Source organism: Nannobrachium achirus (genome assembly GCF_963921795.1).
Source record: "Nannobrachium achirus genome assembly, chromosome: 20".
Lineage (NCBI taxonomy): Eukaryota > Metazoa > Chordata > Actinopteri > Myctophiformes > Myctophidae > Nannobrachium > Nannobrachium achirus.
Genome location: NC_137827.1, coordinates 18,779,029 through 18,803,535, shown reverse-complemented (window position 1 = coordinate 18,803,535; position 24,507 = coordinate 18,779,029). Strand labels below are relative to the sequence as shown.

The following is a 24,507-nucleotide window of genomic DNA, read 5'->3' as shown; positions in this document are numbered from 1 at the left end:
GGGCCGATTCACTTTTAGAGCCGAATTTATTTCAGTTATGTTCGGGGAGTCACAAAATCTCAGTGGCACCGAACAGCCGAATTAATGGCGGTACCCGTCCCCCCCTGAACCCCTGAATGATGTCATAGCAGGTTTGGACAGAGCCGAACCTAAATAAATTCACTCTAAAAGTGGAGTATAAATCGGCCCTAATCCTAAACTGACATCTATACTATAATTTTGCGAATGTCTGTCTGAGTGAGTGAGTGAGTGAGTGTCTGTCTGTCTGTATGAAACAGCGTTTCTCCTCGGTGGCTGGAGCAATTGATCTGAAATCGCATCACCATCAGCATATGAACACACCTGACATAACTGTGAAGCCCGTTTGTCACTTTCACAAATCGTATGCTGTATAATAGCATTTTTATGGTGTATCTATATCTATTTAGCCTACAGTACCTTTTGTGACCACACATGTTAAGGGAGGGGCGCTGTTGTTCAGGCCATGCACAATCACACACAAACCCACACACACACACACACACACGGGGGGGGGGGGGAGTGTGTGTGTGTGTGCAGGCGGGCAGGCGGGCGGGCGGGCGGGCGGGCGGGCGGGGGGGGGGGGGGGGGGGGGGGTTTGGGGTTAGCCATTAAACGAAACGGACATTTCTTACATTGATGCTCCTACATATTATCATGCAAGCACCAGTTAAAGTTACTTTCCATCCCTCATATACTGTATGCACAGTGCACATCCCATAACCCACACACTGCACATCATTTTGGAGCTCATATCTTTGAACGGGTAAGGGCTAGTTTTCCTAATTTTAAGCCTATAAATCATTTTTATTTTATTTTATTATCAACTATTTTTCTTGTGAAGACCAGAAACAATGACTATTTCTGTAATTCTACTTTATACTGTAGTTTCTTTTCTATTTTGAATGGTGTCCACATTCACCTTGTGGGGACATGTATTGGCACTCAAAGATGTAGTAATATGCACACACCCACACAAGCACGCAAGCGCACACACACACACACACACACACACACACACACACACACACACACACACACTTGCATGCCATGCGTACCACTTGTCTCTTTGCCTTACACACACACATGTGCACATACTTGCTCTATTTCTCTCTAGCTCTCTCCTTTATCTTCCTGCACAATGACTTTCTCTCTCACGCGTGCGCACACACACACACATGCAAATACCTTCCATGTGTACACTAATTCTTTTAAACGCACTCTTTTCATGCTTCTCACACACACACACACACACACTCCGTGGTACGGACTCCTCCCCCCGTGCCTCTTGCGTGGCCCCAGGGCAGTGAGAGCCACAGTGGTCTGAAGAGGTTAGCAACATGCACATCAACGCTACACTACGCTAACGCTTTGCCCCGGCCACGTGAGCAGTGGTGGAAGAAGTACTCCAATTCTTTTTACTTGAGTAAAATTATCAATACCCTGTTACAAGTACAAGTTCGGGTATTCAAAATGTACTTGAGTGAAAGTACAAAAGCATTGGTGGAAACAATGTACTTAAAGTATCAGAAGCTAAGGTTTTCATATAATTGTAGTGGGGTAAAAAGTACAATATAGTGGAGTGGAAGCACTAAAAACTGGAAATGCTCTAGTAAAGTAAAAAAATATATAGATATATATATATATATCTAAATTGTACTTAACACATCTGGTGCCAACCCCGAGTTTCCCGAGTTTGTATTGATACCAACGCTGTGCCAACCCCGAGTTTCCCGAGTTTGGGCCGTTTTTGAAAAAAAAAAAAAAAAAAAAAAAATCAAAAATTTTTTTTTTCAAATTTTTTTTTTGGACCTCCAGAAATGTATTAGGCATGATCGCGATCGCGAAATTGCATGTTTAACCCCCATACCAACCCATTCTTTCAAACATGGCAGCCATGTTTGTTTACATCTGAAGAAAACATAATGGCCCATAAATCATGAATGCCTGAACGGATTTCCAAGCGGATTTTTTTGTTTGAAAGCTGTGAACAGCATCTACACACGTGGTGCATCATCTAGGCATGGGCGTGCACTTTTTACACAATTGCACAATTACATGGAAGTCTATGGTAACCATGGCAACGCGAGACATTGAAGAGAAAAAATCATTGCAACATAAGTGTTAAAGGGATATTTCACTTTCAGAAAAACTTTTGGTCATTTTATCGTCTAATCAGGCTTTTATGAACACCCTGAACAGTTTTTAATTTGCTTGATTCAATATTTAGATATTTGATGTAAATGTTACCAGGCCCTCCATGCCCAGGGCCTCTCCCCACACACACCCATTGTAACTTCAAACTTCATTTTAACCATGATAGATTCATTAAAATAAATATATATATATATATATTTTTTTTTTTTTTTTTTTTTTTTTTTCCTGGTGACACATATTGCCCTCCTAATACGTGAGCAGGCCGTGTTTTTCCGATAACTTTTTTCATTTATTTTTAATACCTGTTTTTTGTATTTCATTTTTTCCATTTTCTCAAATAATTATTAAAAATAATATCGAAAACATTATCGAAAAAACACAGCCTGCTCACGTATTAGGAGGGTAGTTTGAGTCACCAGAAAAATAATGGATATTTTTAATGAATCTATCATGGTTAAAAGGAAGTTTGAAGTTACAATGGGTGTGTATGTAGGGAAAAGCCCATAAGGTGTTTCCCTGTTGAAAGTGGAATATCCCTTTAAGTGCATCTACTTGAGTAAATGTACTTCCCACCACTGCATGTAAGCCAGCGAGCGATGGAGCGAGCGAGTAAGGGGGGGGGGGGGGGGGGGTAGGAGTGTGGAGAGGAGAGCAGGCGAGTGGCAGTCACAGCTCCTTGCATTCCTCCACAGGAACGGTCGGGTCACAGGCAGCGCGCAGGGCTGCAGCTGTCCATTTATTTTCGTAATGATTATTCCTTTGATGGCTTTTCTAGATGGATTGACACGTTGTGTGAGCTTGTAGATTGTCTATTTTTAAATATCTGTTTTTCCTTCCACCTACAGTTATTGACATCGATTATCAATCAATTATTTTGATTAAATTATCACTTATCAATATATATATACTAGTTAGACGCCTCAGGGTGACAAGCGACTTCGATTTAATCACTTAGTTGGATTAACTGTTGCACCTCTATTTGCCACAACTCTCACCAAAGTTGGACTCCATATATTTTGAGACCCTCTTCTCCCCCAGACCATCTTTTGTGTCTGGCCCTACTTCAACTTGACTTACAGTAATTGCCTGAAGCGTCTTTTCAGAGACAGTGATATCACTCAAGAAAGACTCGAGGAAATAATGGGACGGTGAGAAAAAAATGGAGAAATGCCGGTTCTCCTGGTTTTTACTCTCCCCTGGATGTAATGGAGAACTTATACGGGATATGAGAACCATGAGGACGGACTCTGGCGACAACCCCGCCCTGGCGTAGACGCTCAACACTCTCTCAGACTCTTCTTGCATTGTGTTCAGATCGCGTGGATCTTGGTGGATGTTAATTCAGGAGCTCCCAGCCAGCGCTGCTGCTGCTGCTACACTCCGGAGGGTCTCCCGCTTATGTTCTCTCCTCCCTGGATGCTTGTTTCACAGACGGGCGAGGGGACGGGGAGGGGAGGGGGAGCTGGAGAATTTGGAAGAGAGAGGATTGGAGAATGTCGATTGACGGCGTTTTATTGAGCGAGCGGCGTGTGTCTCTCTGCTGCGTGGCGGCTGGATCCAAACACCACTGAACACGCGCTCCAGCCCAGATACCAGCTGAACCGTTTACACTTCCACTGCGAGGAACTTTGGGATATTCAGGGTACTATTTGAACTGTGTGGTGAAGTCAGCAGGTGGGTTTTGAGTGTGTGCGTGTGTGTGTGTGTGTGTGTGTGTGTGTGTGTGTGTGTGTGTGTGTGTGTGTGTGTGTGTGTGTGTGTGTGCGTGTGCGTGCGTGTGTTTGTGTGCGTGTGCGTGTGTGTGCGCGCATTATACAAAATAGATATTGTGAGGACAACATCCTGTTCCTGTTTCCTACACAAGATAAATGGATGTTTTATGGTTAAAAAAGGATATTAATTGGGTAAAGATTAGGATCAGACAATTATATAGATATTATAATATTAGGTTTAGTGGTTAGGGTTAGAGTTATGCCTGACAATGCGAGTGTGCGCCCACGCATGCATTCCTTGTTAGCTGGAACTTGAAATGGGTGAATTGTCACTAGTAGCCGGTGACAATTTGAGCTGACTTTACCAATCAATGAATTCCAGGCCACCGGGCATTCAGCTGTATCGCTAAGCACACACGGACATACACACGTGCGCGTATACACAGTCACACATGCAAGCACACATGGACATACACGCATGCACGTACAGTCACGCATGTGTTGCCTTGTATGCCAGTGAATATCGCCAGTGCTCTAGTGTTTCTTATCAAAGTATAGGTTGTGATCTGTTGAGTCATCCAGTTATTAATAGATTGTTGTTGCCCGCTGCTGAGTTGCAGAGAGCTTTTGGACAATGCCCAGGTCAGACTGAGGCAGACGGGGAGAATTTGAATGCCTGGGGCCAGTCAGATGCTAATCTGATCCGCTCTCAACCACAACCCGAAAGTCACATAGGGTCACGTTGCATAACTGGAGTTTTGATCAGGAAGATAAGGATGTTTCATAGCCGGTGGCTCTCAAAGTGGGGTCCGGGGACCCCCAGGGGTCCTTGAGGGGGGGCATCTCTCTGAAGGGTTAGTTTAATTAATTTCACTATTAGAATTTAGAGAATGTGTTAAGAATTAGGGATGTGCGCGTGTACACGGTTATCCGTGTACACGGTTTGAAAACCACTATTCGTTTTGAAAATACAATTCGATTATTCTATTAAATATATTTTTAATTATTGAGATATTAACTTTATTAAACATTTAAACTCTGCGCCCATATTACTGTCTTGTCTTAATAAAATGTTACTTTTTAACAAGCAAATTAAGCAATCCCTTGGTTGATTTGCGGAGCATGCCTGTCTGTGTCACAGTCTGAGTGACTGACTGTTGCGTGCTGCAGTGGTCGCGCTGACACGCAGCCACACACCAGGCAGGCTGTCCGCTGCGCAAGTAAATTAATGGCAATTAAGCGACGTGTATCTTAAACATACTGGATGTGAATCACTCGCCTGCACGCTGCATCTGTGATCCGGTCCATGAATTAATCCATATTTTGAGGTGAGAACAAGCCAAGGAGAATGCTTAATCATACATTGGCTGAGTATGGAATACCATTATGTAGCTAACTTTGAACAAAGCTGTTGCTCATTACTATAGCGACTCCAGTCAGACAGACATCAGCTGTCTAGCGACCCAGCTGAGACTGATTACTGACCCAGATTCACGCAATGACGTAATTGATAAATTTGAGCAAGATTTCAATATTATATAACATTTTAAAAGGCTTTTATATACTCTTGATACTTTTTTCAAACGAGGTTTGCCCTAATAGATCGAAGTGCTCAGTTTTGGCTATTTTCTGTGTGAAATTACAATAAAAAAAAAAAATAACAATTAATTTTAGATTAATCGTGTATTCGATTACAAAACGGTCGTGTACACGTCAGTGAAATTAGTCGCTAGGAACATCCCTATTAAGAATGACTACTCGGATCATAGATTTAAACACCAACACCACATCAAAAAAATGTTTGAAAATAGCTGATCTAAAAGCAGGCTTGTCAACTCTCCTGGATTTCCCAGGAGTCTCCTGGATTTTGAACCCCTCTCCTGGGAGTCTCCTGGATTGGCAAATCTCCTGGATTTCTCCTGGATTTTGTATCAAACTCCCAAAATTCACCAGAACACAGGAAATGACATCTACTATGTTAAAATTTTTCTGGGGGAGGACCCCCAGACCTCCCGCTTTAGGGGTGGGGGCAATGCATGCAAGAAAGATCATACAGATATTCACTTAAGTAATGACTTAAAGATGAGAAATCATTATTAAAGATGTCCTTTTGCTTCAGTCATCAAATCTGTACACATACATTTGGCATTTTAAGGCTGAAATTGTACCCATGCTAGTAAAGCAAGCCTGATAAAAGTATCAAACATGCACAAAATTCACCAGAACACAGGAGATTAAATCTACTATGTTAAAAATGTTCTGGGGGAGGACCCGCTTTAGGGGTGGGGGCAATGCATGCAAGATCATATAGATATTCACTTAAGTAATGACTTACAGATGAGACGTCATCATTAAAGATGTCTTACTTTGCTTCTGTCATTAGATCTGTACACCTACATTTGGCATATTAGGCTGAAATTGTACACATGCTAGTAAAGTAAGCCTGATAAATGTATCAAACATGCACAAAATTCAACAGAACACAGGAAAATATATCTATTAATACGTTTTGGGGAGAGGACCCCCCAGACCCTGGTTGGGGAGTTCCGCGCACCCCCCAAAAATAAATCTCCTGGATTCTGACAGTCCAATGTTGACAACCCTGTCTAAAAGCTCAAAATGGAATGCGATGCCACAGGTTATGAGCTTGTGGATCTGCTATTCTTTATTACATTTTGAAAATGTTACCTGCCACTACACTATATTAATAATAATTGTCCCCGAAGGGATATTTGTCTTCAATGGTCTATTCGGGGAAAAAAACAAGAAAAAATAAAACAAGTCTACACAAAAACAACATATCACAAAGACAAAACATGAGGACAGTTATAGAATTATTAATCTAACCAAAACAATCATCTCTTATGAAGCTTGCTTGGTAAACACTACTATTGTGATGTAATATGCCATAACAAGCCATAACCGTAGCTATTTGGGGTTACTTGACATGAAAATGAATGAGAACCACTGTTTTTTTCTTTTTTTTTTTCTTTTCCTTTTTTAATCTAGCATGGCTCTCCTCCCTGCCATGTGATGTAGCAAAGCGTGGCATTGGGTTTGCAGCAGTGTGGGAGCTGGCGTGTCAGCTGTGGTTGGACAAACGTACATGTATCCATATACGCCTGGTTGAACCAGGCATGGGTCACAATGTCACGGCTGCATGCACAGCCTGCGTTATGGGTTTAACCCGTTTAGACCGGGTGCACATTATTACGCATTATTTTATGCTTTAACTATTAGAAAATAGCAGATATACAAGCTCGGCGCCGCGCTGCGAGCTTGTATATCTGCTATTTTTTGAAAAATTGTGAAAATGTGTGCACGTCTTTGAATATTTTGATGCGATTCTACAAGTGTCTTCTACATCCTTCTTAGGTTTTTTGAAAAACCTATGTTTCTATGTCAGTGGTGCTCAAACTGTGTCATGTCAAGGAGTTACAAAATGTTCACTTTAAAAATAAATAGCAGATCTACAAGCTTGCAGCGTGGCACTCGGTGCCGCGCTGTGAGCTTGTGTATCTGCTATTTTTCAATAGCTAAAGCATAAAACTAACGGTTAAAGTTGTTTAAAATCTAGTGTGACAACGGATGCGTTCCCGATCTAAGTGATTTAATGGCCTGGATTGGAGGCCTGTCATGGTGGTCACATCAACCCAGCCCAGCATGGTGGGGCCCGAGCCCCCGCGTCTTCTAGACGCTCACGTGGCTGTCAGTGTGGAGGTGTTCCCACATCAGCTTTAGCACTGTGTAGATTGAGAATCGCGCCGTCTCCAGAGAATGAATGTTGACGTTCAAGCCTGCCGGACGAATAGAATAGAATGTTGGTGATTACCTGGATTAAAGATCTGAGTCACTACACGTACCACTGATTTCATAGAAGTCAGCATGACTTATTTTGAAAGCATGCCATGCACCACATGCCACAGTAGAAACCGTAGCCTATTTTTGATTGTTATTTTAAGATTATACTTCAGTATTTGAAGTGGTCAGCCTAGCAATAGCATCTTCCAGAAAATCTTAATCATCTCAGATATTAAAGCAAATGCCCTCTGGCATCTGGCATTTTGTTTTAAAATACGGAAATATTCTCTGACCATACCAGCAGTGCTTGGTATGGCCGACATCAGCACCAATCTACGATTTCCTCAACTTGTTGGCTGTATATGACTACCAAAACTTAATTATTCTCAGTTGCATTGGGTTTGCGAGGCGTTGTGAGCTTGTAGATCGACTATTTTAAAAATGTCTTATGTTATTTGATATTAGGTCAATGTTTGACCACCTTCTTTTTTTCGTATAGTTTGTTGATTACTTTGAAAATGTAATTCAAAAAGCCCTTAAATTGCCACTTTCCTGTCATCTGGGGACCCCTCCAGAATCGTGCACACAAGTCGGGAACCACCGAGGCGGAGGGTAACCGGAGGAGAGCCCAGCCCATAGGAAGTCTTAACCCATTTAGGCCATAGAATTATTGAATGCTTTCACTATTGAAAAATAGCAGATATACAAGCTCACAGCACGGCACCGAGTGCCGCGCTGCGAGCTTGTAGATCTGCTATTTTTGAAAAATCATGATTTTTTTTTGCAAGTCTTTGAATATATCTACTTAAAAGCGAACATTTGTAACTCAAATATTTACTTCTGGGTGGTCCCTGGGACAACATGTTTTGAGATGGGGGTCCGTGGCCAAATACCTGTAATTTTGGGGGTCCTTGACATGAAAAGGTTTGAGAACAGCATGATTTAGAGGAAGGATTTAGAAGTCGGGTCAAAGATCGGGTCAAAGATATTCAAAGACTTGCACTCATTTTCACGATAAAAAAAAAAATAGCAGATCTACAAGCTCGCAGCGCGCTGTAAGCTTGTATATCTGCTATTTTTCAATAGTTAAAGCATAAAAATAATGGTTAAAGTGGTTCAAATCTAATGCGACTCGGGCGCGTTCCCGGTATTTGAGAGTTAACGCCCTCCTTTATGCTCACAAGTGAAACGGGTCACAGAACAATACCTGAGGGGACAAACTCTTCTGTTACAAACCCATACGTTTCATTATTCCCTCAGGCTCATCGTGCTCTGATGAAGCTGTTTTTCCCCGTCACTGCCTGAGCGTGCTGACAACAAGAGCACACATAACGGTGTCTCTTACAGAATGTCTTACTACGTATACATTTCTGTTGTTATATATACTGTATGTACCCTATGTAGTAGGACTGTCTTTCAACTGTAAGACGGTTTAAGCCAACCGATAGTCAACTAGCTGATTTACCGGTAATCGTCAAATTATTTGCTGTGTACAGCAGGGGTTTTCAAACTGTTTTGACTCAAGTACAGTGCAAATCAGGTCTGTTTTACTAAGCATAGTGAAGTGGTATTGATGTAGTGATATTGATGAATTCCAAATATTATCAAATTATCTCGTGGCACCCCTGGACTGGCATCACGGCACCCCAGGGTGCCCTATCCCCTGGTGTACAGTTTACAATTACAATAACAATTGTATTTAGCAGACACTCAAGTATTTCTCAAGTATTTCTATGTTTGGGTCTTACAGGGTTAACCGGAGCGACTTATAATAAACAATGTACATGATCACACACTTAGAATGAGAGAGAGCAGTGTAGTGCCTCAAGTAACTAGGCTACCAGGTTACTGTAAACAATCAACCTACAGTAGCATCTGTCTAGATGATTGTTTGAGCAAACAAACAATCAGCGAACGTTTCGGCGTCAAGCCTTCATCAGCGTTGTATACAGAAGTCACCGGAAGTGTTATTTTATAGTGTCCGCAGGAAAGACAACTTCCCATGTCTGTGTGGGCGTTCTTAACTTCAGACCAACTTATACCACAAGTGCAGTCGAAATGCAGACTCATATAGCTCAAAATTAATTATACACATTCATAGAATTAGATACAATTTCCTAGAATATCAGAGTTCTTTGTAGTTTGTATATAGGGGTACATTTCAAAAACAAACAAAAGACAAAAATAAAGTTCTATACTGGCCACACTGAGGCACATCTGGCTGAGTCCTTATTAAAGGAGGGATAGAAATCGGGACTTAGCTAGACAAGAAGTAAAAAATTAGAAAAGACAAAAACATTTTTTATACTTTAGCTATTAAAGAAATAGCAGATATACAAGCGCGCTGCAAGCATGTAGATCTGCTTTTTTTTCTTTTTTTAATATCATGAATTTTTTGCAAATCTTTGAAAATATAATTTTCAAAGCACACTTTTGTAACTCAAACCTCTGCTTCTGGGTGGTCCATGGAACAACATTTTGAGATGGGGGTCCGCGGCCAAATACATGTAATTTTGGGGTTGCCTGGCTCCAGCCCACTCTCTGAGCGGACTGGTTCTCTTGGTCTGGTGTTATTATATGACACTCAAGTTTCTCTGGTTTAGGCAGAACCAACTCAATGAGAGTCGGAGCCTCGAAGGAGGGGGTGGGTCTAACTTTTGAAAATCAACAGAAACAGTGGAGGGAGGGAGAGCTCAGACAAAGCTCTTAATTGCTCCCTTTGAACTTCAAAGGGGGTTGTGCTTACCTCGTTACCATCAAAGACAACGACCTGTTTGATGCCTGTCATAGAGGGGAGTGGGAGGGGGGAATGTTTTTATGTACACACAAGTCAAACACAACCCCTCCTACCAGATCTCTTGTGATTTGATTTAATTTGATTGTAAAGTGTGAATGTTTGGACCCCAGGAAAAGTAAATAGACTAAGACCAATGTTAGTTTTGCTTCATTTATATAGGATGATAAGAGAATAATAGCTGACCTACAAGCTGTTGTAGTACAGTTACGTTGTCGTGAGCTTGTAGATCAGTTAAATGTAAATACATTTGCGAATATAATGATACTGTACGTCCTCGAAATAGGGCTACCGGTTGAAAGTGTCTAATATGCATTTATATATATATATATTTTAATATGATGATCATCTACATATCAATGATCATAATGTGACCCTCCTCTCTGCGTCTGTCTCTTTCTCCATCTCTATCTGTCTGTCTGTCTCTCTGTCTGTCTCTCTCTCTCTCTCTCTACAGTGTGGCTGTCACGCGGTCCCAGGACGTGCCCTCCTTCGGCCCTCCCATCCCCAAGGGCGTGACCTTCCCCAAGTCCACCGTCTTCAGGGACTTCCTGCTGGCCAAGGTCATCAACGCCGAGAACGCCGCCCACAAGTCGGACAAGTTTGGCGCCATGGCCACACGCACGCGCCAGGAGTACCTGAGGGACCTGGCGGAGCGCCACGTCACCACCACGCCCGTGGAGCCCACCGGCAAGTTTAGACCATTAGACCAAGGGGTTTTCAAAGTGGGTGACGGGGGCACCCTGGGGTGCCGTGACGGCAGTCCAGGGGTGCCACGAGATCATTTGGTAATGTTTGGAATTTATTTTGACACTTTATTTGGGAAAAAATATTTAGTATCATTTCAAACCTGAAGTACAAAGTTATTTTCAGTCAGTTTTAACCAAAATGGCTATTATCTTTTCCTTGCAACATAATCACTAAAATATCGTCACTGTTGGGCAGAAACCTCGTATCTCCAAGTTTCAAATGTGTACGTCTTTTGGTAAAGTAAAGCCCTGCTTCATCATACAAGACCGTTGCACAAAACTAGTGAAAACAGTCGATCTACAAGCACACAACGCCTCGCAACTTGTAGATCTGCTGTTTTCACTAGTTTAGAACATTTTTTAGATGATAAACGAAAACGAACAGTTTTGGACATACAAGGTTTCCACCCGACAACGACGATATGCTATAAATAGGCTATAAGGTGCTGGGAGTGAAAATGTATAATGTCGGGGGGCCTCAGATTAAAAACATATTTATGGGGTGCCCTGCGACAAAAATGTTTGGGAACCCCTGCATTAGACATGGGACAGTTGTTGTTTGTTAGCGTTTATCACAGTGGATCTCAAAGTGGAAGGTTTCCTTGAGGGGGTTTCAGTGGGTCCCAAGCGAAAATGAGTTGATATAGCAGTGGTTCCCAAACGTTTTAGCTCGAGACCCAAAAAACGAATTTGGTCACCCAAACTAGTGAAATTAGCAGATTTACAAGCTTATTTATTTATTTATTTATCTATGAAATTATTGAAACTTGAAATATATTAAACTTTGAATTCGTTTTTAATTCATGAAAATGTTTCCTTTTTTTGGGCAAGTGAGGGGGACTTTTGAAAGTCTTTTGAAATATTATTTCAAAACAAGATGTAGGAAATTTCACTTGTGACCCATAAAAATGTGTCTGCGACCCACTTTTTGGGGAAACGCTGTGGTACAGTTTCGAAATCTGTTTTGATGTTCAAAACAAAACAGCATAATGGCAAATAAACATTGCTTTCTATTCAGTAACAGTTTTACTAATCATGTTGATGTAATTTGGTTTTACATCAACTATTATCAACAATGTACAAATGAGCAAAAAGTCTGGCAATGTTTTATCATTGACCACAACACTAAATACATATTTCCATTTACCTGTTTCTTCTCACGTACCCCCTGCGGTACCCCCGCGAACTGTCTCTCAAATGTGGGTATGTGTACCCCGTACCCACACTTGAGAGACACTGATTTAGATATTTGATATTCATTTTATCAGACACGCCCCCTGACTATACAAGCCAATAGTAACTCCAAAGTCCATTTTAACCACGTTAGATTAATCGAAAACACCTGTCCTTGGTGCTGGTGACTGTCCTCCTAATATGTGAGATGGCCTTAAAAAAAAAAAAAAAAAAAAAATCTGTCTCACAAAAGCCTGATTAGGCGATAACATTACCAAAACTGTTTTGAAAGTGAAATATCCCTTTAAGCTTGTGATAAGCATATTAAGCATATTTTGATTATCGCAATAATATGGTAAATTATTATTATGTTCTGCCCCAGTAATTTTTACATGACATTTTCACATGGTCCCATCCTCCTTAGGCAAGTTTCCCTTCATCTCATTGGCCCACAAGCGGCGGGAGAGGGTGCGGCCCTACAGTGGGGCGGAGCTACGCAGCCTGGGAGCGGTCACCTGGCAGGTCAGTGGTGGAAAGGACTGTCCTTTTCTTTTCACCAATGTTTATTGTAATCTTTTATATGTTTTAAAATAACATACTTAGAGTACTGCTTGCACCACTGTGGCGTCAGGTGCATGCAGAGGACCAGGTGGTGGGGGCGGAGCGGGAGTGTCTCCTAGCCTTCAGTAACAACTTCCTGTTTACACACAGGAGCATGCAGAGGACCAGGTGGCAGTAACGACCTCCTATTTAGCCACAGGAGCATGCGGAGGACCAGGTGACCATCAGTAACGACTGTTTACACACAGGTACATGCGGAGGACCAGGTGGCGGGGGCGGAGCGGGAGTGTCTCCTGGCCATCAGCAACGACTTCATGGTGCTGCTGGACCAGGAGGCCAAGGCCGTGGTGTTCAACACCGCCACGCGCGACGTGATAGGCTGGTCGTCGGGAAGCCCCGCCTCCATGAAGATCTACTACGAGCGCGGCGAGAGCGTGTCGCTGCGCTCCATCAACAACAACACGGAGGACTTTGGCGAGGTGGTCAAGAGACTGGAGGTCAGTGTGTGTGTGCGAGGTTTCTGACGTACACTACAGACAATTGGTTCTCAACGTTTCAGGCCGCGACCCACACAATAATCATATTTTAACTGGGTACCACCCCTGCCTGACGAGCACTAAGAGTTGAAGCATTACATTTTTATAACATGGTTTATTGTGAAAATGGGCGATCTACATGCTCACAATGCCTCGGCATGTACAGTAGATCTGCTATTTTCACAATTTCTGCCTCTAATATTTGACAATTTGGCCAATGTTTAATTTGTCATTTTAGAGGTATTAAAAACTCCTTAAATTGTCACTTTAGAAATGTGTAGATACCCTCTATACACTTACATTTTATGTTGGTTTGTCTCACTTTAAATTAATCATCTGGGGACCCCCCAAAATAATTTGGGGGCCCCCTTGGATGTCCCGACCCCCAGGTTGAGAACCACTGCTATAGAGACAAATCCATGGAGCGTAGTGTCGGTGTTGCAGTTCTGATTGCCACTCTGTAGATTTGCCTATACTGTATACCCGTAGAACAGCTAGTTACACATTTTCGCAGTTTTGGCCGCAGACCCCCATCTGAATATGTTTTGTTCCAGGTACCCTCAGAAGAGAAGATTTATGTAAAAAATAAATATATATAATCGTTACAAATCTTTCAAACATTTGATATTTAAAAATACACGTCTTGAAGCGGCGTATTTCGAGCTTGTCGATCTACTTTTGCTGTAACCTCGCGTCACCAGGCTTTCTCGGGGGGGAAAGCCCGGTGCTCAAAACAGGTTGTTTGATCCGGTCTAGACCGGTTTTGGTTCCTTGTTTGTTTCCCCAATCCCTATTTAAATGCTAGAGGAGTGTAGTCTTGCCAGTCGCTGTGAGTTGGACTAAAAGATGGACATACCAAACAAACTTTTCAAAAAATAAGCAAAACTAAGCCGCATCAAGGTTTTTTTTGGATAGGTAGGTACTAAAATTATGTCATTAAGTGCGGGGAATTGTTTTGGGTTAACACTGATTCTGGTTTGTTATTTCCGGCCAAAGTATAGTCCGTTTTGACTGCACAATGACGTAGGACGCTATCCGCTCCTGACCGGATCAAAAGCCCAAATTGGAAGCGAAGCGATACCAGGCTACTTTTGCTGTTTTTGAATTTGAATCCTGAAAAAGTACGACGTTTTGGACATAATGAGGTTTCAACCCCGACAGAGAGCGTATATCCCAAATCCTTTAATGGTGGGTGTTCAGCTACACTTTCTGATGAAATGACTAAGAGAGTTAAGCCCCGTCCCTGCTCCACCTCCACCACCTCCACCACCACCACCTGTCTGAAGGAGACGGAGGCAGGGGTAAACAGCAGTTAGCACAGTAGCCCTGGAATTAACCACAGCAGCAGCCATATCAGGCTACATCTGTGACGCATGCCTGCCCAGTGTGACCACAATAAAGCCAGGGCACGCACACACACACACACACACACACACACACACACACACACACACTGATAGTACAAAAACACACACACGTGCCACCACTGGTAGCAGGATACCGCTGTTGTCGGGCAGAAACCTCTTATCTCCATATACTTTTTGTTTCCAGTAAATTAACGCCATACTTGAACACACTACACACAAGAACAGCAAAGGTTGCAGATCTGCCAGAAGATCGAAATGCGCTTGTGGATCTGCTACTTTTGATGGTTTTGAATTTGATTCTTGAAAAGTAAGTAGTGTTTTTGGACATACGAGGTTTCCAGCCCGACAGAGACGATATTATGCTCGCCATTTAACCCTGTTTACGGTCAACAAGATGAGGTGTTCTGTCAGAAGAATGATATACCTATGCTCTAACATCACCATGCAGGGGTGTCACGCCTAATCCTGGGCCCTGGGTACAAGGATTCACTGCGGGCCCCATTAATGTTCTTCATAGGGGAGGGGGGTTTAACCCATTTAGCATTGGAACGCATTGTTACGCATTATTTTGTGCTTTAACTATTGAAAAATAGCAGTCTTTGAATATTTCAAATCCTTCTAGTTTAAAAAAAAAAAAACCTATGTTTCTATGTCAGTGGTGCTCAAACATTTTTCATGTGAAGGACCCCCAAAATTATATTTATTTGGCCACAGACCCCCAATCTCAAAATATTTCGTTCCAGGGACCCCCCAGAAGCAAAATTTGAGTTACAAATGTTCGCTTAAAAAAATACATACTGTATGTTCAAAGATTTGCACACATTTTCACGACTTTTCAGAAAGAGCAGATCTACAAGCTCGCAGCGGGGCACTCGGTGCAGCGCTGTGAGCTTGTATATCTGCTATTTTTCAATAGCTAAAAAAAAAGTATAAAATATTTAAGGCCACTCCACCTTGGGCCCTAGTAACTCAGTCCCACTTTTCCCCCCCTTGTGACGCGGCGCCCCTGTCACCATGACCTGCATCACTTTGAAACCAGAGTAATGATATCATGTCTCACCAAATCACTGTGTTTCGTGCTTAGCCGTGGCTTATAATCACACAGGCATCTCCGAAACAACTGTGGTTTCCTTCTTTTGACGGTTATAATTTGAGGCTAGTAAAGGCGACGCCCTTTAATGTCGCTGAGATCGTGAGTTCCCGGAGCGGGACTTGACAGTGGGGGTTGTCACGTTAAGTTGACAGCGGACGCGAGACATCTATACAGGCTCGGCGCATAACAGCGGCAACGCTTAGTTAACCACTCATGGAGATCAGAGACGGAAGGGGGGTACAGGGAAAAGTGCATTTTTATGCATGGGCCTGTTTAAGCGCCACCAGCAGGCAGATTTTTGCTAAACTAACTTTTGGCCAGTACTCGTACAGATTTTGTCCAAAAATCATGCAAATCAGTAGACAGTATCTCTACACTCTTGTGATCGACATGGATCTGTCCGATTTTCCATATTCCATCCTGATTGGCTAAAACTGTCTTCTAAAGTTTGCAGGATTGGTCCGTTTTGAATAAAATGCCTGAAATCATGAACGCAGTGTGCGATTTTGGTGAAATTGTGCATGCACATTCCCAATAGGCCGAGAAATAAATGCCACTTAAAAACTTCAAATCAGCCTCATGTTGGCGCTATAACAGGCCGATTTGTGTTTTCACCTACGGTATAACTCCACTGATCAGTGTACAGCTTTGTATGTGCACTCCCTAGGAAAAACCTTTGCCCTGCATTTTTCATATCTGCCTTTTATAGCGCCACCAGGAGGCCGACTTATGTAAAACAATTTTTTTCCTATTATTCCTTGAGATTTTATCCAAAAATCATGCAAATCTCTATAGTCATGTGATCATCAAGATCTAATTACGGCGTGGCATCTACGTGGAGCTCTTCAATCATGGTGGTGATGTCATATTGATGATATCACTCTTGCCCAAATATGGAGGGACGGCAGCCTGAGCACATCGGTGTTGTCAAGCATGCACAGCAACCGTTTGTGTTGAGAGGTCAGACCAGTGCTCTGCTCAGCATGTAGGCTATAAGAGTTGAAGATATCTTTTTTAATTAACTTCATTCCACAGAGACCAGATGGTGAGGATGCAGTATTCTTACTCAGTGCTGTGAGAGAAGGAGATAGAAAACATAGGGAGTCAGAAAGAGGAGACATAATTTGTCCATTACCCAACAGAACCTAAAACTCTGTCCCTATCACCGTCCATGTATAGATGCAGATTTGATGATGAACCGCAACTCCAGGAAGGAGTGTGCTCTCAATCTTCTCAGACTAAGGTTTGCTGTTCTGACGACCTTTACTGCCAAATGCCCATAAATGGACAGATCCCCTCAGAATCCTTCCAGCAGATCACCAGTATTGTAACCAGCCAGGAACAAGGAGACACAGACGAACCGAAATATTACAGTCATCAAATGTTTACCAAGACTGTAACTCAACCAGAAGAAGAAGACGACAAGACACATCAGCTGACTTATAAGAAAACTCATATCTGTAAACAGTGTGACAAGAGTTTCAGTAAGTTATGTGAGCTGTGTGGAGACACCAGCGTATCCACACTGGAGAAAAACCTTTCATCTGTAAACAGTGTGACAAGAGCTTCAGTCAGTTAGGTCACCTTAAGACACACCAGCGTATCCACACAGGAGAAAAACCTTTCCACTGTAAACTATGTAACAAGAATTTCAACAACTTGGGTAATCTGAAGATACACCAGCGTATCCACACTGGAAATAAACCTTTCATCTGTAAAGAGTGTGACAAAGGTTTTAGTGAGTTAGGTAAGCTGAAGAGACACCTGCGTATCCACACAGGAGAAAAACCTTTCATCTGTAAACAGTGTGACAAGGGTTTCAGTCAGTTAACTTACCTTAAGACACACCAGTGTATCCACACAGGGGAAAAACCTTTCTATTGTAAACAGTGTGGCAAGAGTTTCAGTCAGTCAACTAACCTGAAGACACACCAGCGTATCCACACTGGAGAACCTTTTCAGTGTAAACAATGAAAACCTCCATCTGCACAATGGAGAAAAAACCCAATGTGGTCACACCAATATGTGTCTGTATAGGCTGATAAATGCAGCCAGGTTGTGCACGGCCGCCTGCTTAGTGCAGCCAGTGCAGCCCAGTGTGAAGTGGGCTATTACATTTTTATTTTTTTATGATTTCATTTCATTAAGCTGAAGTTTGTACAAACGGACAAAGCCAGATGTAGGAGTGGTGGCACCGCTCAAAAAACTAGACTGCACTCTGTCGAGGTGCCAACTTACATATTGTGCACTCACAGCCAAATATGGTCTACTTGTGCGCCAGCAGAGCACACAAGTAGGTTGATGAGGGCTGTCTGCATGTGCCAATTGTTGCCAACGCTGCTCCCTCATTGGCTAATTGGTGCCACATACACGCAGGTTGAGTTCAAAGCCCTGCTCCCTCATTGGCTAACTGTTGCCAACACTGCTCCCTCATTGGCTAATTGATGCTACATACACGCAGGTTGAGTTCAAAGGCCCTGCTCCCTCATTGGCTAATTGGTGCCAACGCTGCTCCCTCATTGGCTAATTGGTGCCAACGCTGCTCCCTCATTGGCTAATTGTTGTCACATACAGACAGCACTCATGACTCTACTTGCAAACTGTTGGCACAAGTAATAAGAGGTGTGTGCTGTGTGTGGTCCCCTTTGAGTACTATACCCACTAAGCAATTTGGGGGTTAAAACACGTTCAAATGACGTCTTCGCCGTAACCGGGCGTCTAGCTAGATCCGGTCTGTGACGAGTTTAAATTTTAAAGTTTTTTCAACGGCTATACATCACCGTCATTTAAACGCCTTTAGCGGCCCCTAGCGGCCGCCGAAAGTAGTGAAAATGTAGTGAAAATGATAGCAGCCAGCAGGGTTTAAAATCACTATTCCTTTGTTCTGAGAGCCGTATGCTACCTGAACCACCGCAGCTGATCGTATTTGTAATGGATTCTTGCACTGTTATTATTTGACACAGGGAGTCGACGGGGTTCGAACTCAGGACCTTCTGACAATGAGACCTGCGCGCTACCGCTGGTCCACGGCAACACGTTGTAACTTACGTGTGTCCAGCAGCTATTAGTAGTTGACATATCGCCTCCCGCTGTTCGTTTAACGTCGGTGCATTTTGTTTGACAACACAAACTAACTTTATATTGATGGATAGCTATAAAACGATTTTATTTAATCATTATCGTATGCTGGGGGTTGGGATGTGGCTGCAGTCTTGTGTGTTTGTCTGTTGGTGTCCGAATTAATTATGTAACTCAGAGAAGTAATAGTATGCTGTCATGAGCATGCAGTACCACGGCATATTATGCCATTATTTATTACACTTTTAGAATTTTTCAAAGGTATTGCCAGCACGTCTTTTAGATGCCTAAAAGATGTGCAATGCTCAGTGGATGCAATTAAACTACAACTATTAAGGTAGAACCGGGATGAGATACTGTTAGCATCTGATAATGAACAACTTGATAAAAATGTATTTAAAAAAAAAGATGGTCTAACACACGAACGGTGATCTATCGTTAAATGGAAGCGTTCAGATGACGGCTACAACTAAACTAGACTATATAGTGAAATTGGCTCTTAAAATTACTTTAGTCCAATATTTGAAAACCAGGTGTGGATATTAAAGCTGTTTTTTTAATCAACAAGTATGGAATAATGGATTAAATGTAATCAGCTACAATCGGTCTATAGACAGACTGACGATAGACGGTTCAAATGAGGGCTAACCATAACCATTGGGCTAAATGACGGCTAGTGTTTACTGGGTACCGTTCTCTGTAATGGTCATCACTAATTTGCATATTTAGGAGCAGACTTAGCACTTGTTTCATTAAAAATGCCTTAATCACTTTGTCTGACACTCAGAACAAAGATATAGACTTGTTTGCTTGCCTTGTTACAGAGCTATTGAACAAATAGTTCAAAATTGTTGAGTTAAAAATGTTTGCTTTAAGAATATTTAAATATCTATTTTCAAGATTAGTCACCCCACGTCAATCACAAGCACCTGTCAATAGATTCCCAGAACTCAAGTTTAGTACTACATCAAGAGCAGGACCTAAAAAAAAGGTTCCCAGAACCTTGTCTGAAACCGGGGCCGTGAGCTATGGAAACTAAACCAGAACCCCAAAAATTGGTTCAGGTTCTGGAAAGTTGTGGTTCCGCCTCAAAGTTTGAGAACCACTGACTTAACGCAAATCTGTGTCGTGTTAGGTTTGAACCACTTTAACCATTATTTTATGCTTTAACTATAAAAAAAATAACTATTGAAAAATCGTGAACAAGTCTTTGAATATTTTTGACCCGATTCTATATCTTCTAAATCCTTCTTCTAAATCAATGGTTTTTCATGTCAAGGACCCCCAAAATGACATGTATTTGGCCTGCGGACTCCCATCTCAAAATATGTTGTTCCAGGGACCCCCCCACCCCCAGAAGCAAATATTTGTGTTACAAATGTTCGCTTTTAAAAAGGATATATTCAAAATCATGATTTTTTTTTTCAAAAACAGTAGATCTACAAGCTCGCAGCGCGGCACTCATGAGCTTGTATGTCTGCTATTTTTCAACAATCAAAGCAATAATAAATAATAATTCTAGGCCTAAATGTTTTTTTTTTAATCAATCCATTGCTCCGTTTCTGGTTGTCTCTGTGTGTGTCTAGCTGCTGACCAAAGGCAGCCAGACGACGGAGATGACGCTGCGGCGCAACGCTCTGGGCCAGCTGGGCTTCCACGTCAACTTCGAGGGCATCGTGGCGGAGGTGGAGCCCTACGGCTACGCCTGGCAGGCAGGCCTGCGGCAGGGCAGCAGGCTGGTGGAGATCTGCAAGGTGTCGGTGGCCTCGCTGTCCCACGAGCAGATGATCGACCTGCTCCGCACCTCCGTCACCGTCAAGGTGGTCATCATCCCGCCGCACGAGGACTCCACCCCGAGAAGGTAACGGTAGTGGACGTCGTGATCCCATCATCTGTCTGATGAACAACATGTTATCTACAGGGTTCCCACGGTCATGACATTCCTGGAAATATTTTTAAATTAGAAAAACCTTTTTCCAGTACTGGAAAAGTTATGGAATTGATCAAGGGTCCAGGAAGGTCCTGGAAAAAATGGCTATGCGTTGTCTTTGGTTATTGATTTTGTTAATACCTCTGAAATGACAAATTAAACATTGGCCAAATTGTCAAATATTAGAGGCAGAAATTGTGAAAATAGCAGATCTGCATGCTCACAACGCCTCGCGTTGCGAGGCGTTGTGAGCATGTAGATCGGCTATTTTCACAATAAAACCGTCTTATACAAAATTCCTCAACTCTTAGTGCTCGTCATCGTGCCGGGGTCCCCAGTTCATATATAATATATATAATTATTTCAGGGGTCACTGTCTGAAAAGGTTGAGAAAATTCTGGAAACGTTTTGGAAATTAATTGGTAAAGATGTGTGGGAAACCTGTATCTAAATAAGATTCTCAGCAATGGTTTCGTCAGTCTAAGTTAGGAAGGGAGACCTTTTCAAGCATCCGTTATGTGTCTCGTTGTACAGCTTAACAGTTTGCCAGCCAAAATAGAATGGTGGTTGGTAGATTAGCCGTGAAATTTCTATTATTGTATTGTGATCTGAGACATAATATTATGTTTATAAACATGAGCCCGCCGCCCCTCCTTCTTGGCCGTTGTTTTTTCTTTCTTTTTTTTCCCCCAGGTCATGACCTCACCGTGATTTTCTCGATCTCCGTTGGGATAGAGTGGTGGTTTTGGCCGAGCATCGATCTCCCGTGCGTTTCGCGTGCGCGATCCGCGCGCATAACGATCCATGCATATAGTCCAGGAGTGACTGAACAGTCGATGTGTCCACTTTGGATAACCTAGCACCTAGCACTCCAGCTCTGCTAGTGCTAACGTCCAAACAACAAGTGGGTGGGAGGAAGGAAGGCTGAAGAAGGAAACGCCATGAGAGTCACTTCTGTTTCATGTCAGAGCAGCCACGAGCCACCGATGGACGAGCGGTGACTAGGGAAGGTTAGACGATCGCCGATTTTCGGATCAAAATCATTTATTCCGGTTTTAATGACAAAGTCCGGGAAAGTACGGCGCGGCTGAGACTCCTTGCTGGGATGTGCGATATACTACGGTTTTAACATTAAGGGGCTCCCCGTGGCTTGGAAAGGGTTAAGGGCAGCCGGTACAAAAGATTTTCCTAATCTCTCACATCTCACAGAGGCTGCTCAGAGATCTACCACATGCCCCTGGTGGACTACAAGAACCACAAGGAGGGCATGCCCTACGAGCTCAAGTTCCCCTTCCGCTCCTCCGCCAGCAGCAACAACAACGCCAAGTGGCCGCGGACCACCTCCAGCCCCCAGGGGCGGGCCCCGGGCGGCATGGGGGGCACGCTGATCAAGGCCCCGCCCGCGACCGACTTCAGCGGCGAGCGGGCGTCTGCCGCCATGCCCCGCAGCGTGTCCAGCGACGGGCGACCCCTCAACCCCAAAAGGTACTCTTAAATTATTATTATATATTTTTTACATTTCTATGTTTTTTTCAAATATTTTCCAAAAAATAGCAGATTTACAAGCACGCAGTGCCGCACGAAGTGATGTGCCGTGAGCTTGTATATCTGTTATGTTTTGAATACCCAACATATAAAAGGATAAAGTGGTTAAAACGATCGGGACGCTATGTTAAAGGTAGGGTAAGTGATTTCACTTAAAGGAGGACTTCACCACTTTTCAACCTATCTTCATATAATAGGTCCTCACTAATGTTCATGATAAGATAAAAATACTCAGTCTGGGTCTCATAGGAGAGCTGTGGGCGGGTCAAATCCATCCACCAGTGACATCATCAATGGGGAATCCAAGCTAATAGAAACTGGAGGCTTTCTATTCCTGAAAAGTTGCAATGTTAAAGTGGAAGCCATTGTTCTCGCGATAATAAAAATCTAAATATTTTTTTCAAAAAATATTGTTTAAAAAAAAAAAGCTGTCAAACGATGATGTCACTGGTGGATGGATTTGACCCGCCCACAATTCAAGCCAGACTGAGTAGAAAGAAATGGTGCTATTTTATCATGAACATTAGTGAGGACCTATTATATGAAGACCGGTTGAAAAGTCCTCCTTTAAGTTTCCTTCCTCCAGTCATGATCAAGTGAGGTGCGCATAAGGCCCGCCCCCACTCGACCATGATTGGAGGAAGGCCCCACTCTATCCTGATTGGAGGAAAAGCCAACTGAAGAAACTGTCAGAAACTGCTTTTTGTCCTCACAGAAGATAAGGCTGAAGTCCAAATATGGACCAAACACTCTATAGTAACTAGTACTCTCAGAACATAGACCATATTATTTGAAATAAATGAAATCACTTACCCTACCTTTAACTACTTTTGCTGGGAACCCCCTAGTTGACACAAGACCCCACTTTCAGAATCATTGCATTAGATTGGATTGGATGAACTTTATTGTCCCAGTGAGACGTGCAGGCTACGACGTGCAGAAGACAGAGAGAGCATGACAGACAGTGGATAAACACATTACCATTCAAAACAGTCCATCATAAAATGCAATAATGTCAGTCTTGTGTACACAAGATTGACACTTATTGCTTTTTATGATTTGTTCTATCTGCCTGAATTCAGTCGTTTCACTCACAGTGTAGGAAGGAGTGTTCTCTTTTTTATCATCATCACTGTCTGGTGGAAACCTTATGTCCAAAACTGTTATTTTTCAGGAAAATTATAAACCTGTGTTTGAATGGAGCCAATGTATTTATCATTTAGTTCGTACTTTTCATTGGTTCAACATTTATATAACCCACAGACACTGGAAATCACGGTGTGACGTCTTGTGAGCTTGTAGGACTGCTATGTTCGCTACGTTGGTGTGACTCTACTCGAGCGTGACGAAGCAGGGCATTGATTAAAAATCAAAGTGAAGTGTAACCCCCCCCCCTCCGCGGGGACTAAAAATGTGCAGGGTTCCCACGGTCATGAAATTCCTGGAAATATTTTGAAATTAGAAAAATATTTTTCCAGTACTGGAACATTTTTCGAATTGATCAAGCGTTCTGGAAAAGATATCTATGCATTGTCTTTGGTTATTGATTTTGTTAATACCTCTGAAATGACAAATTAAACATTGGCCAGGGCAGAAATTGTGAAAATAGCCGATCTACATGCTCACAACGGCGTTGTGAGCATGTAGATTGGCTATTTTCACAATAAAACCCTGTTATCCAAAATTCCTCAACTCTCTTCAAATTATGATTATTTCGGGGGTCACGGCCTGAAAAGGTTGAGAACCACTGGCATACACTACCTGTCTTTGGGAATTGCGGATAGGAGTAAGTGACTCGTTATTGAGCTGAATTATTGTTATATAGTCCTGGAAATCGGGTTAAATATTCTGGAAAAGTTTTGGAAATTAATTGGTAAAAATGTGTGGGAACCCTGATTGTGTATGTGTGTGAGTGTGTGCGCCTGGGCTGCTCAACAGCGCCACTTGGTCACCCAGGCCTGCCTACTGGTCACCCAGCGGTATTGCAGCTCAT

The 24,507-nt window shown here is 42.6% G+C and overlaps 1 protein-coding gene across 1 annotated transcript in view; it reads left to right on the top strand.

Annotated features, from left to right (window-relative positions):
- The window catches only part of LOC308305582 (signal-induced proliferation-associated 1-like protein 1), a gene marked incomplete at its 3' end in the record, with an annotated part of 94,817 nt that overhangs the window by 40,112 nt on the left and 30,198 nt on the right, over nucleotides 1-24,507 (top strand). Inside the window, exons 13-17 of the mRNA XM_080750395.1 lie at nucleotides 10,940-11,172; nucleotides 12,829-12,926; nucleotides 13,214-13,462; nucleotides 20,626-20,900; nucleotides 22,179-22,454. Coding sequence (XP_080606521.1) covers nucleotides 10,940-11,172; nucleotides 12,829-12,926; nucleotides 13,214-13,462; nucleotides 20,626-20,900; nucleotides 22,179-22,454 — 1,131 coding nt within the window. The remainder of the gene's footprint in view (nucleotides 1-10,939; nucleotides 11,173-12,828; nucleotides 12,927-13,213; nucleotides 13,463-20,625; nucleotides 20,901-22,178; nucleotides 22,455-24,507) is intronic.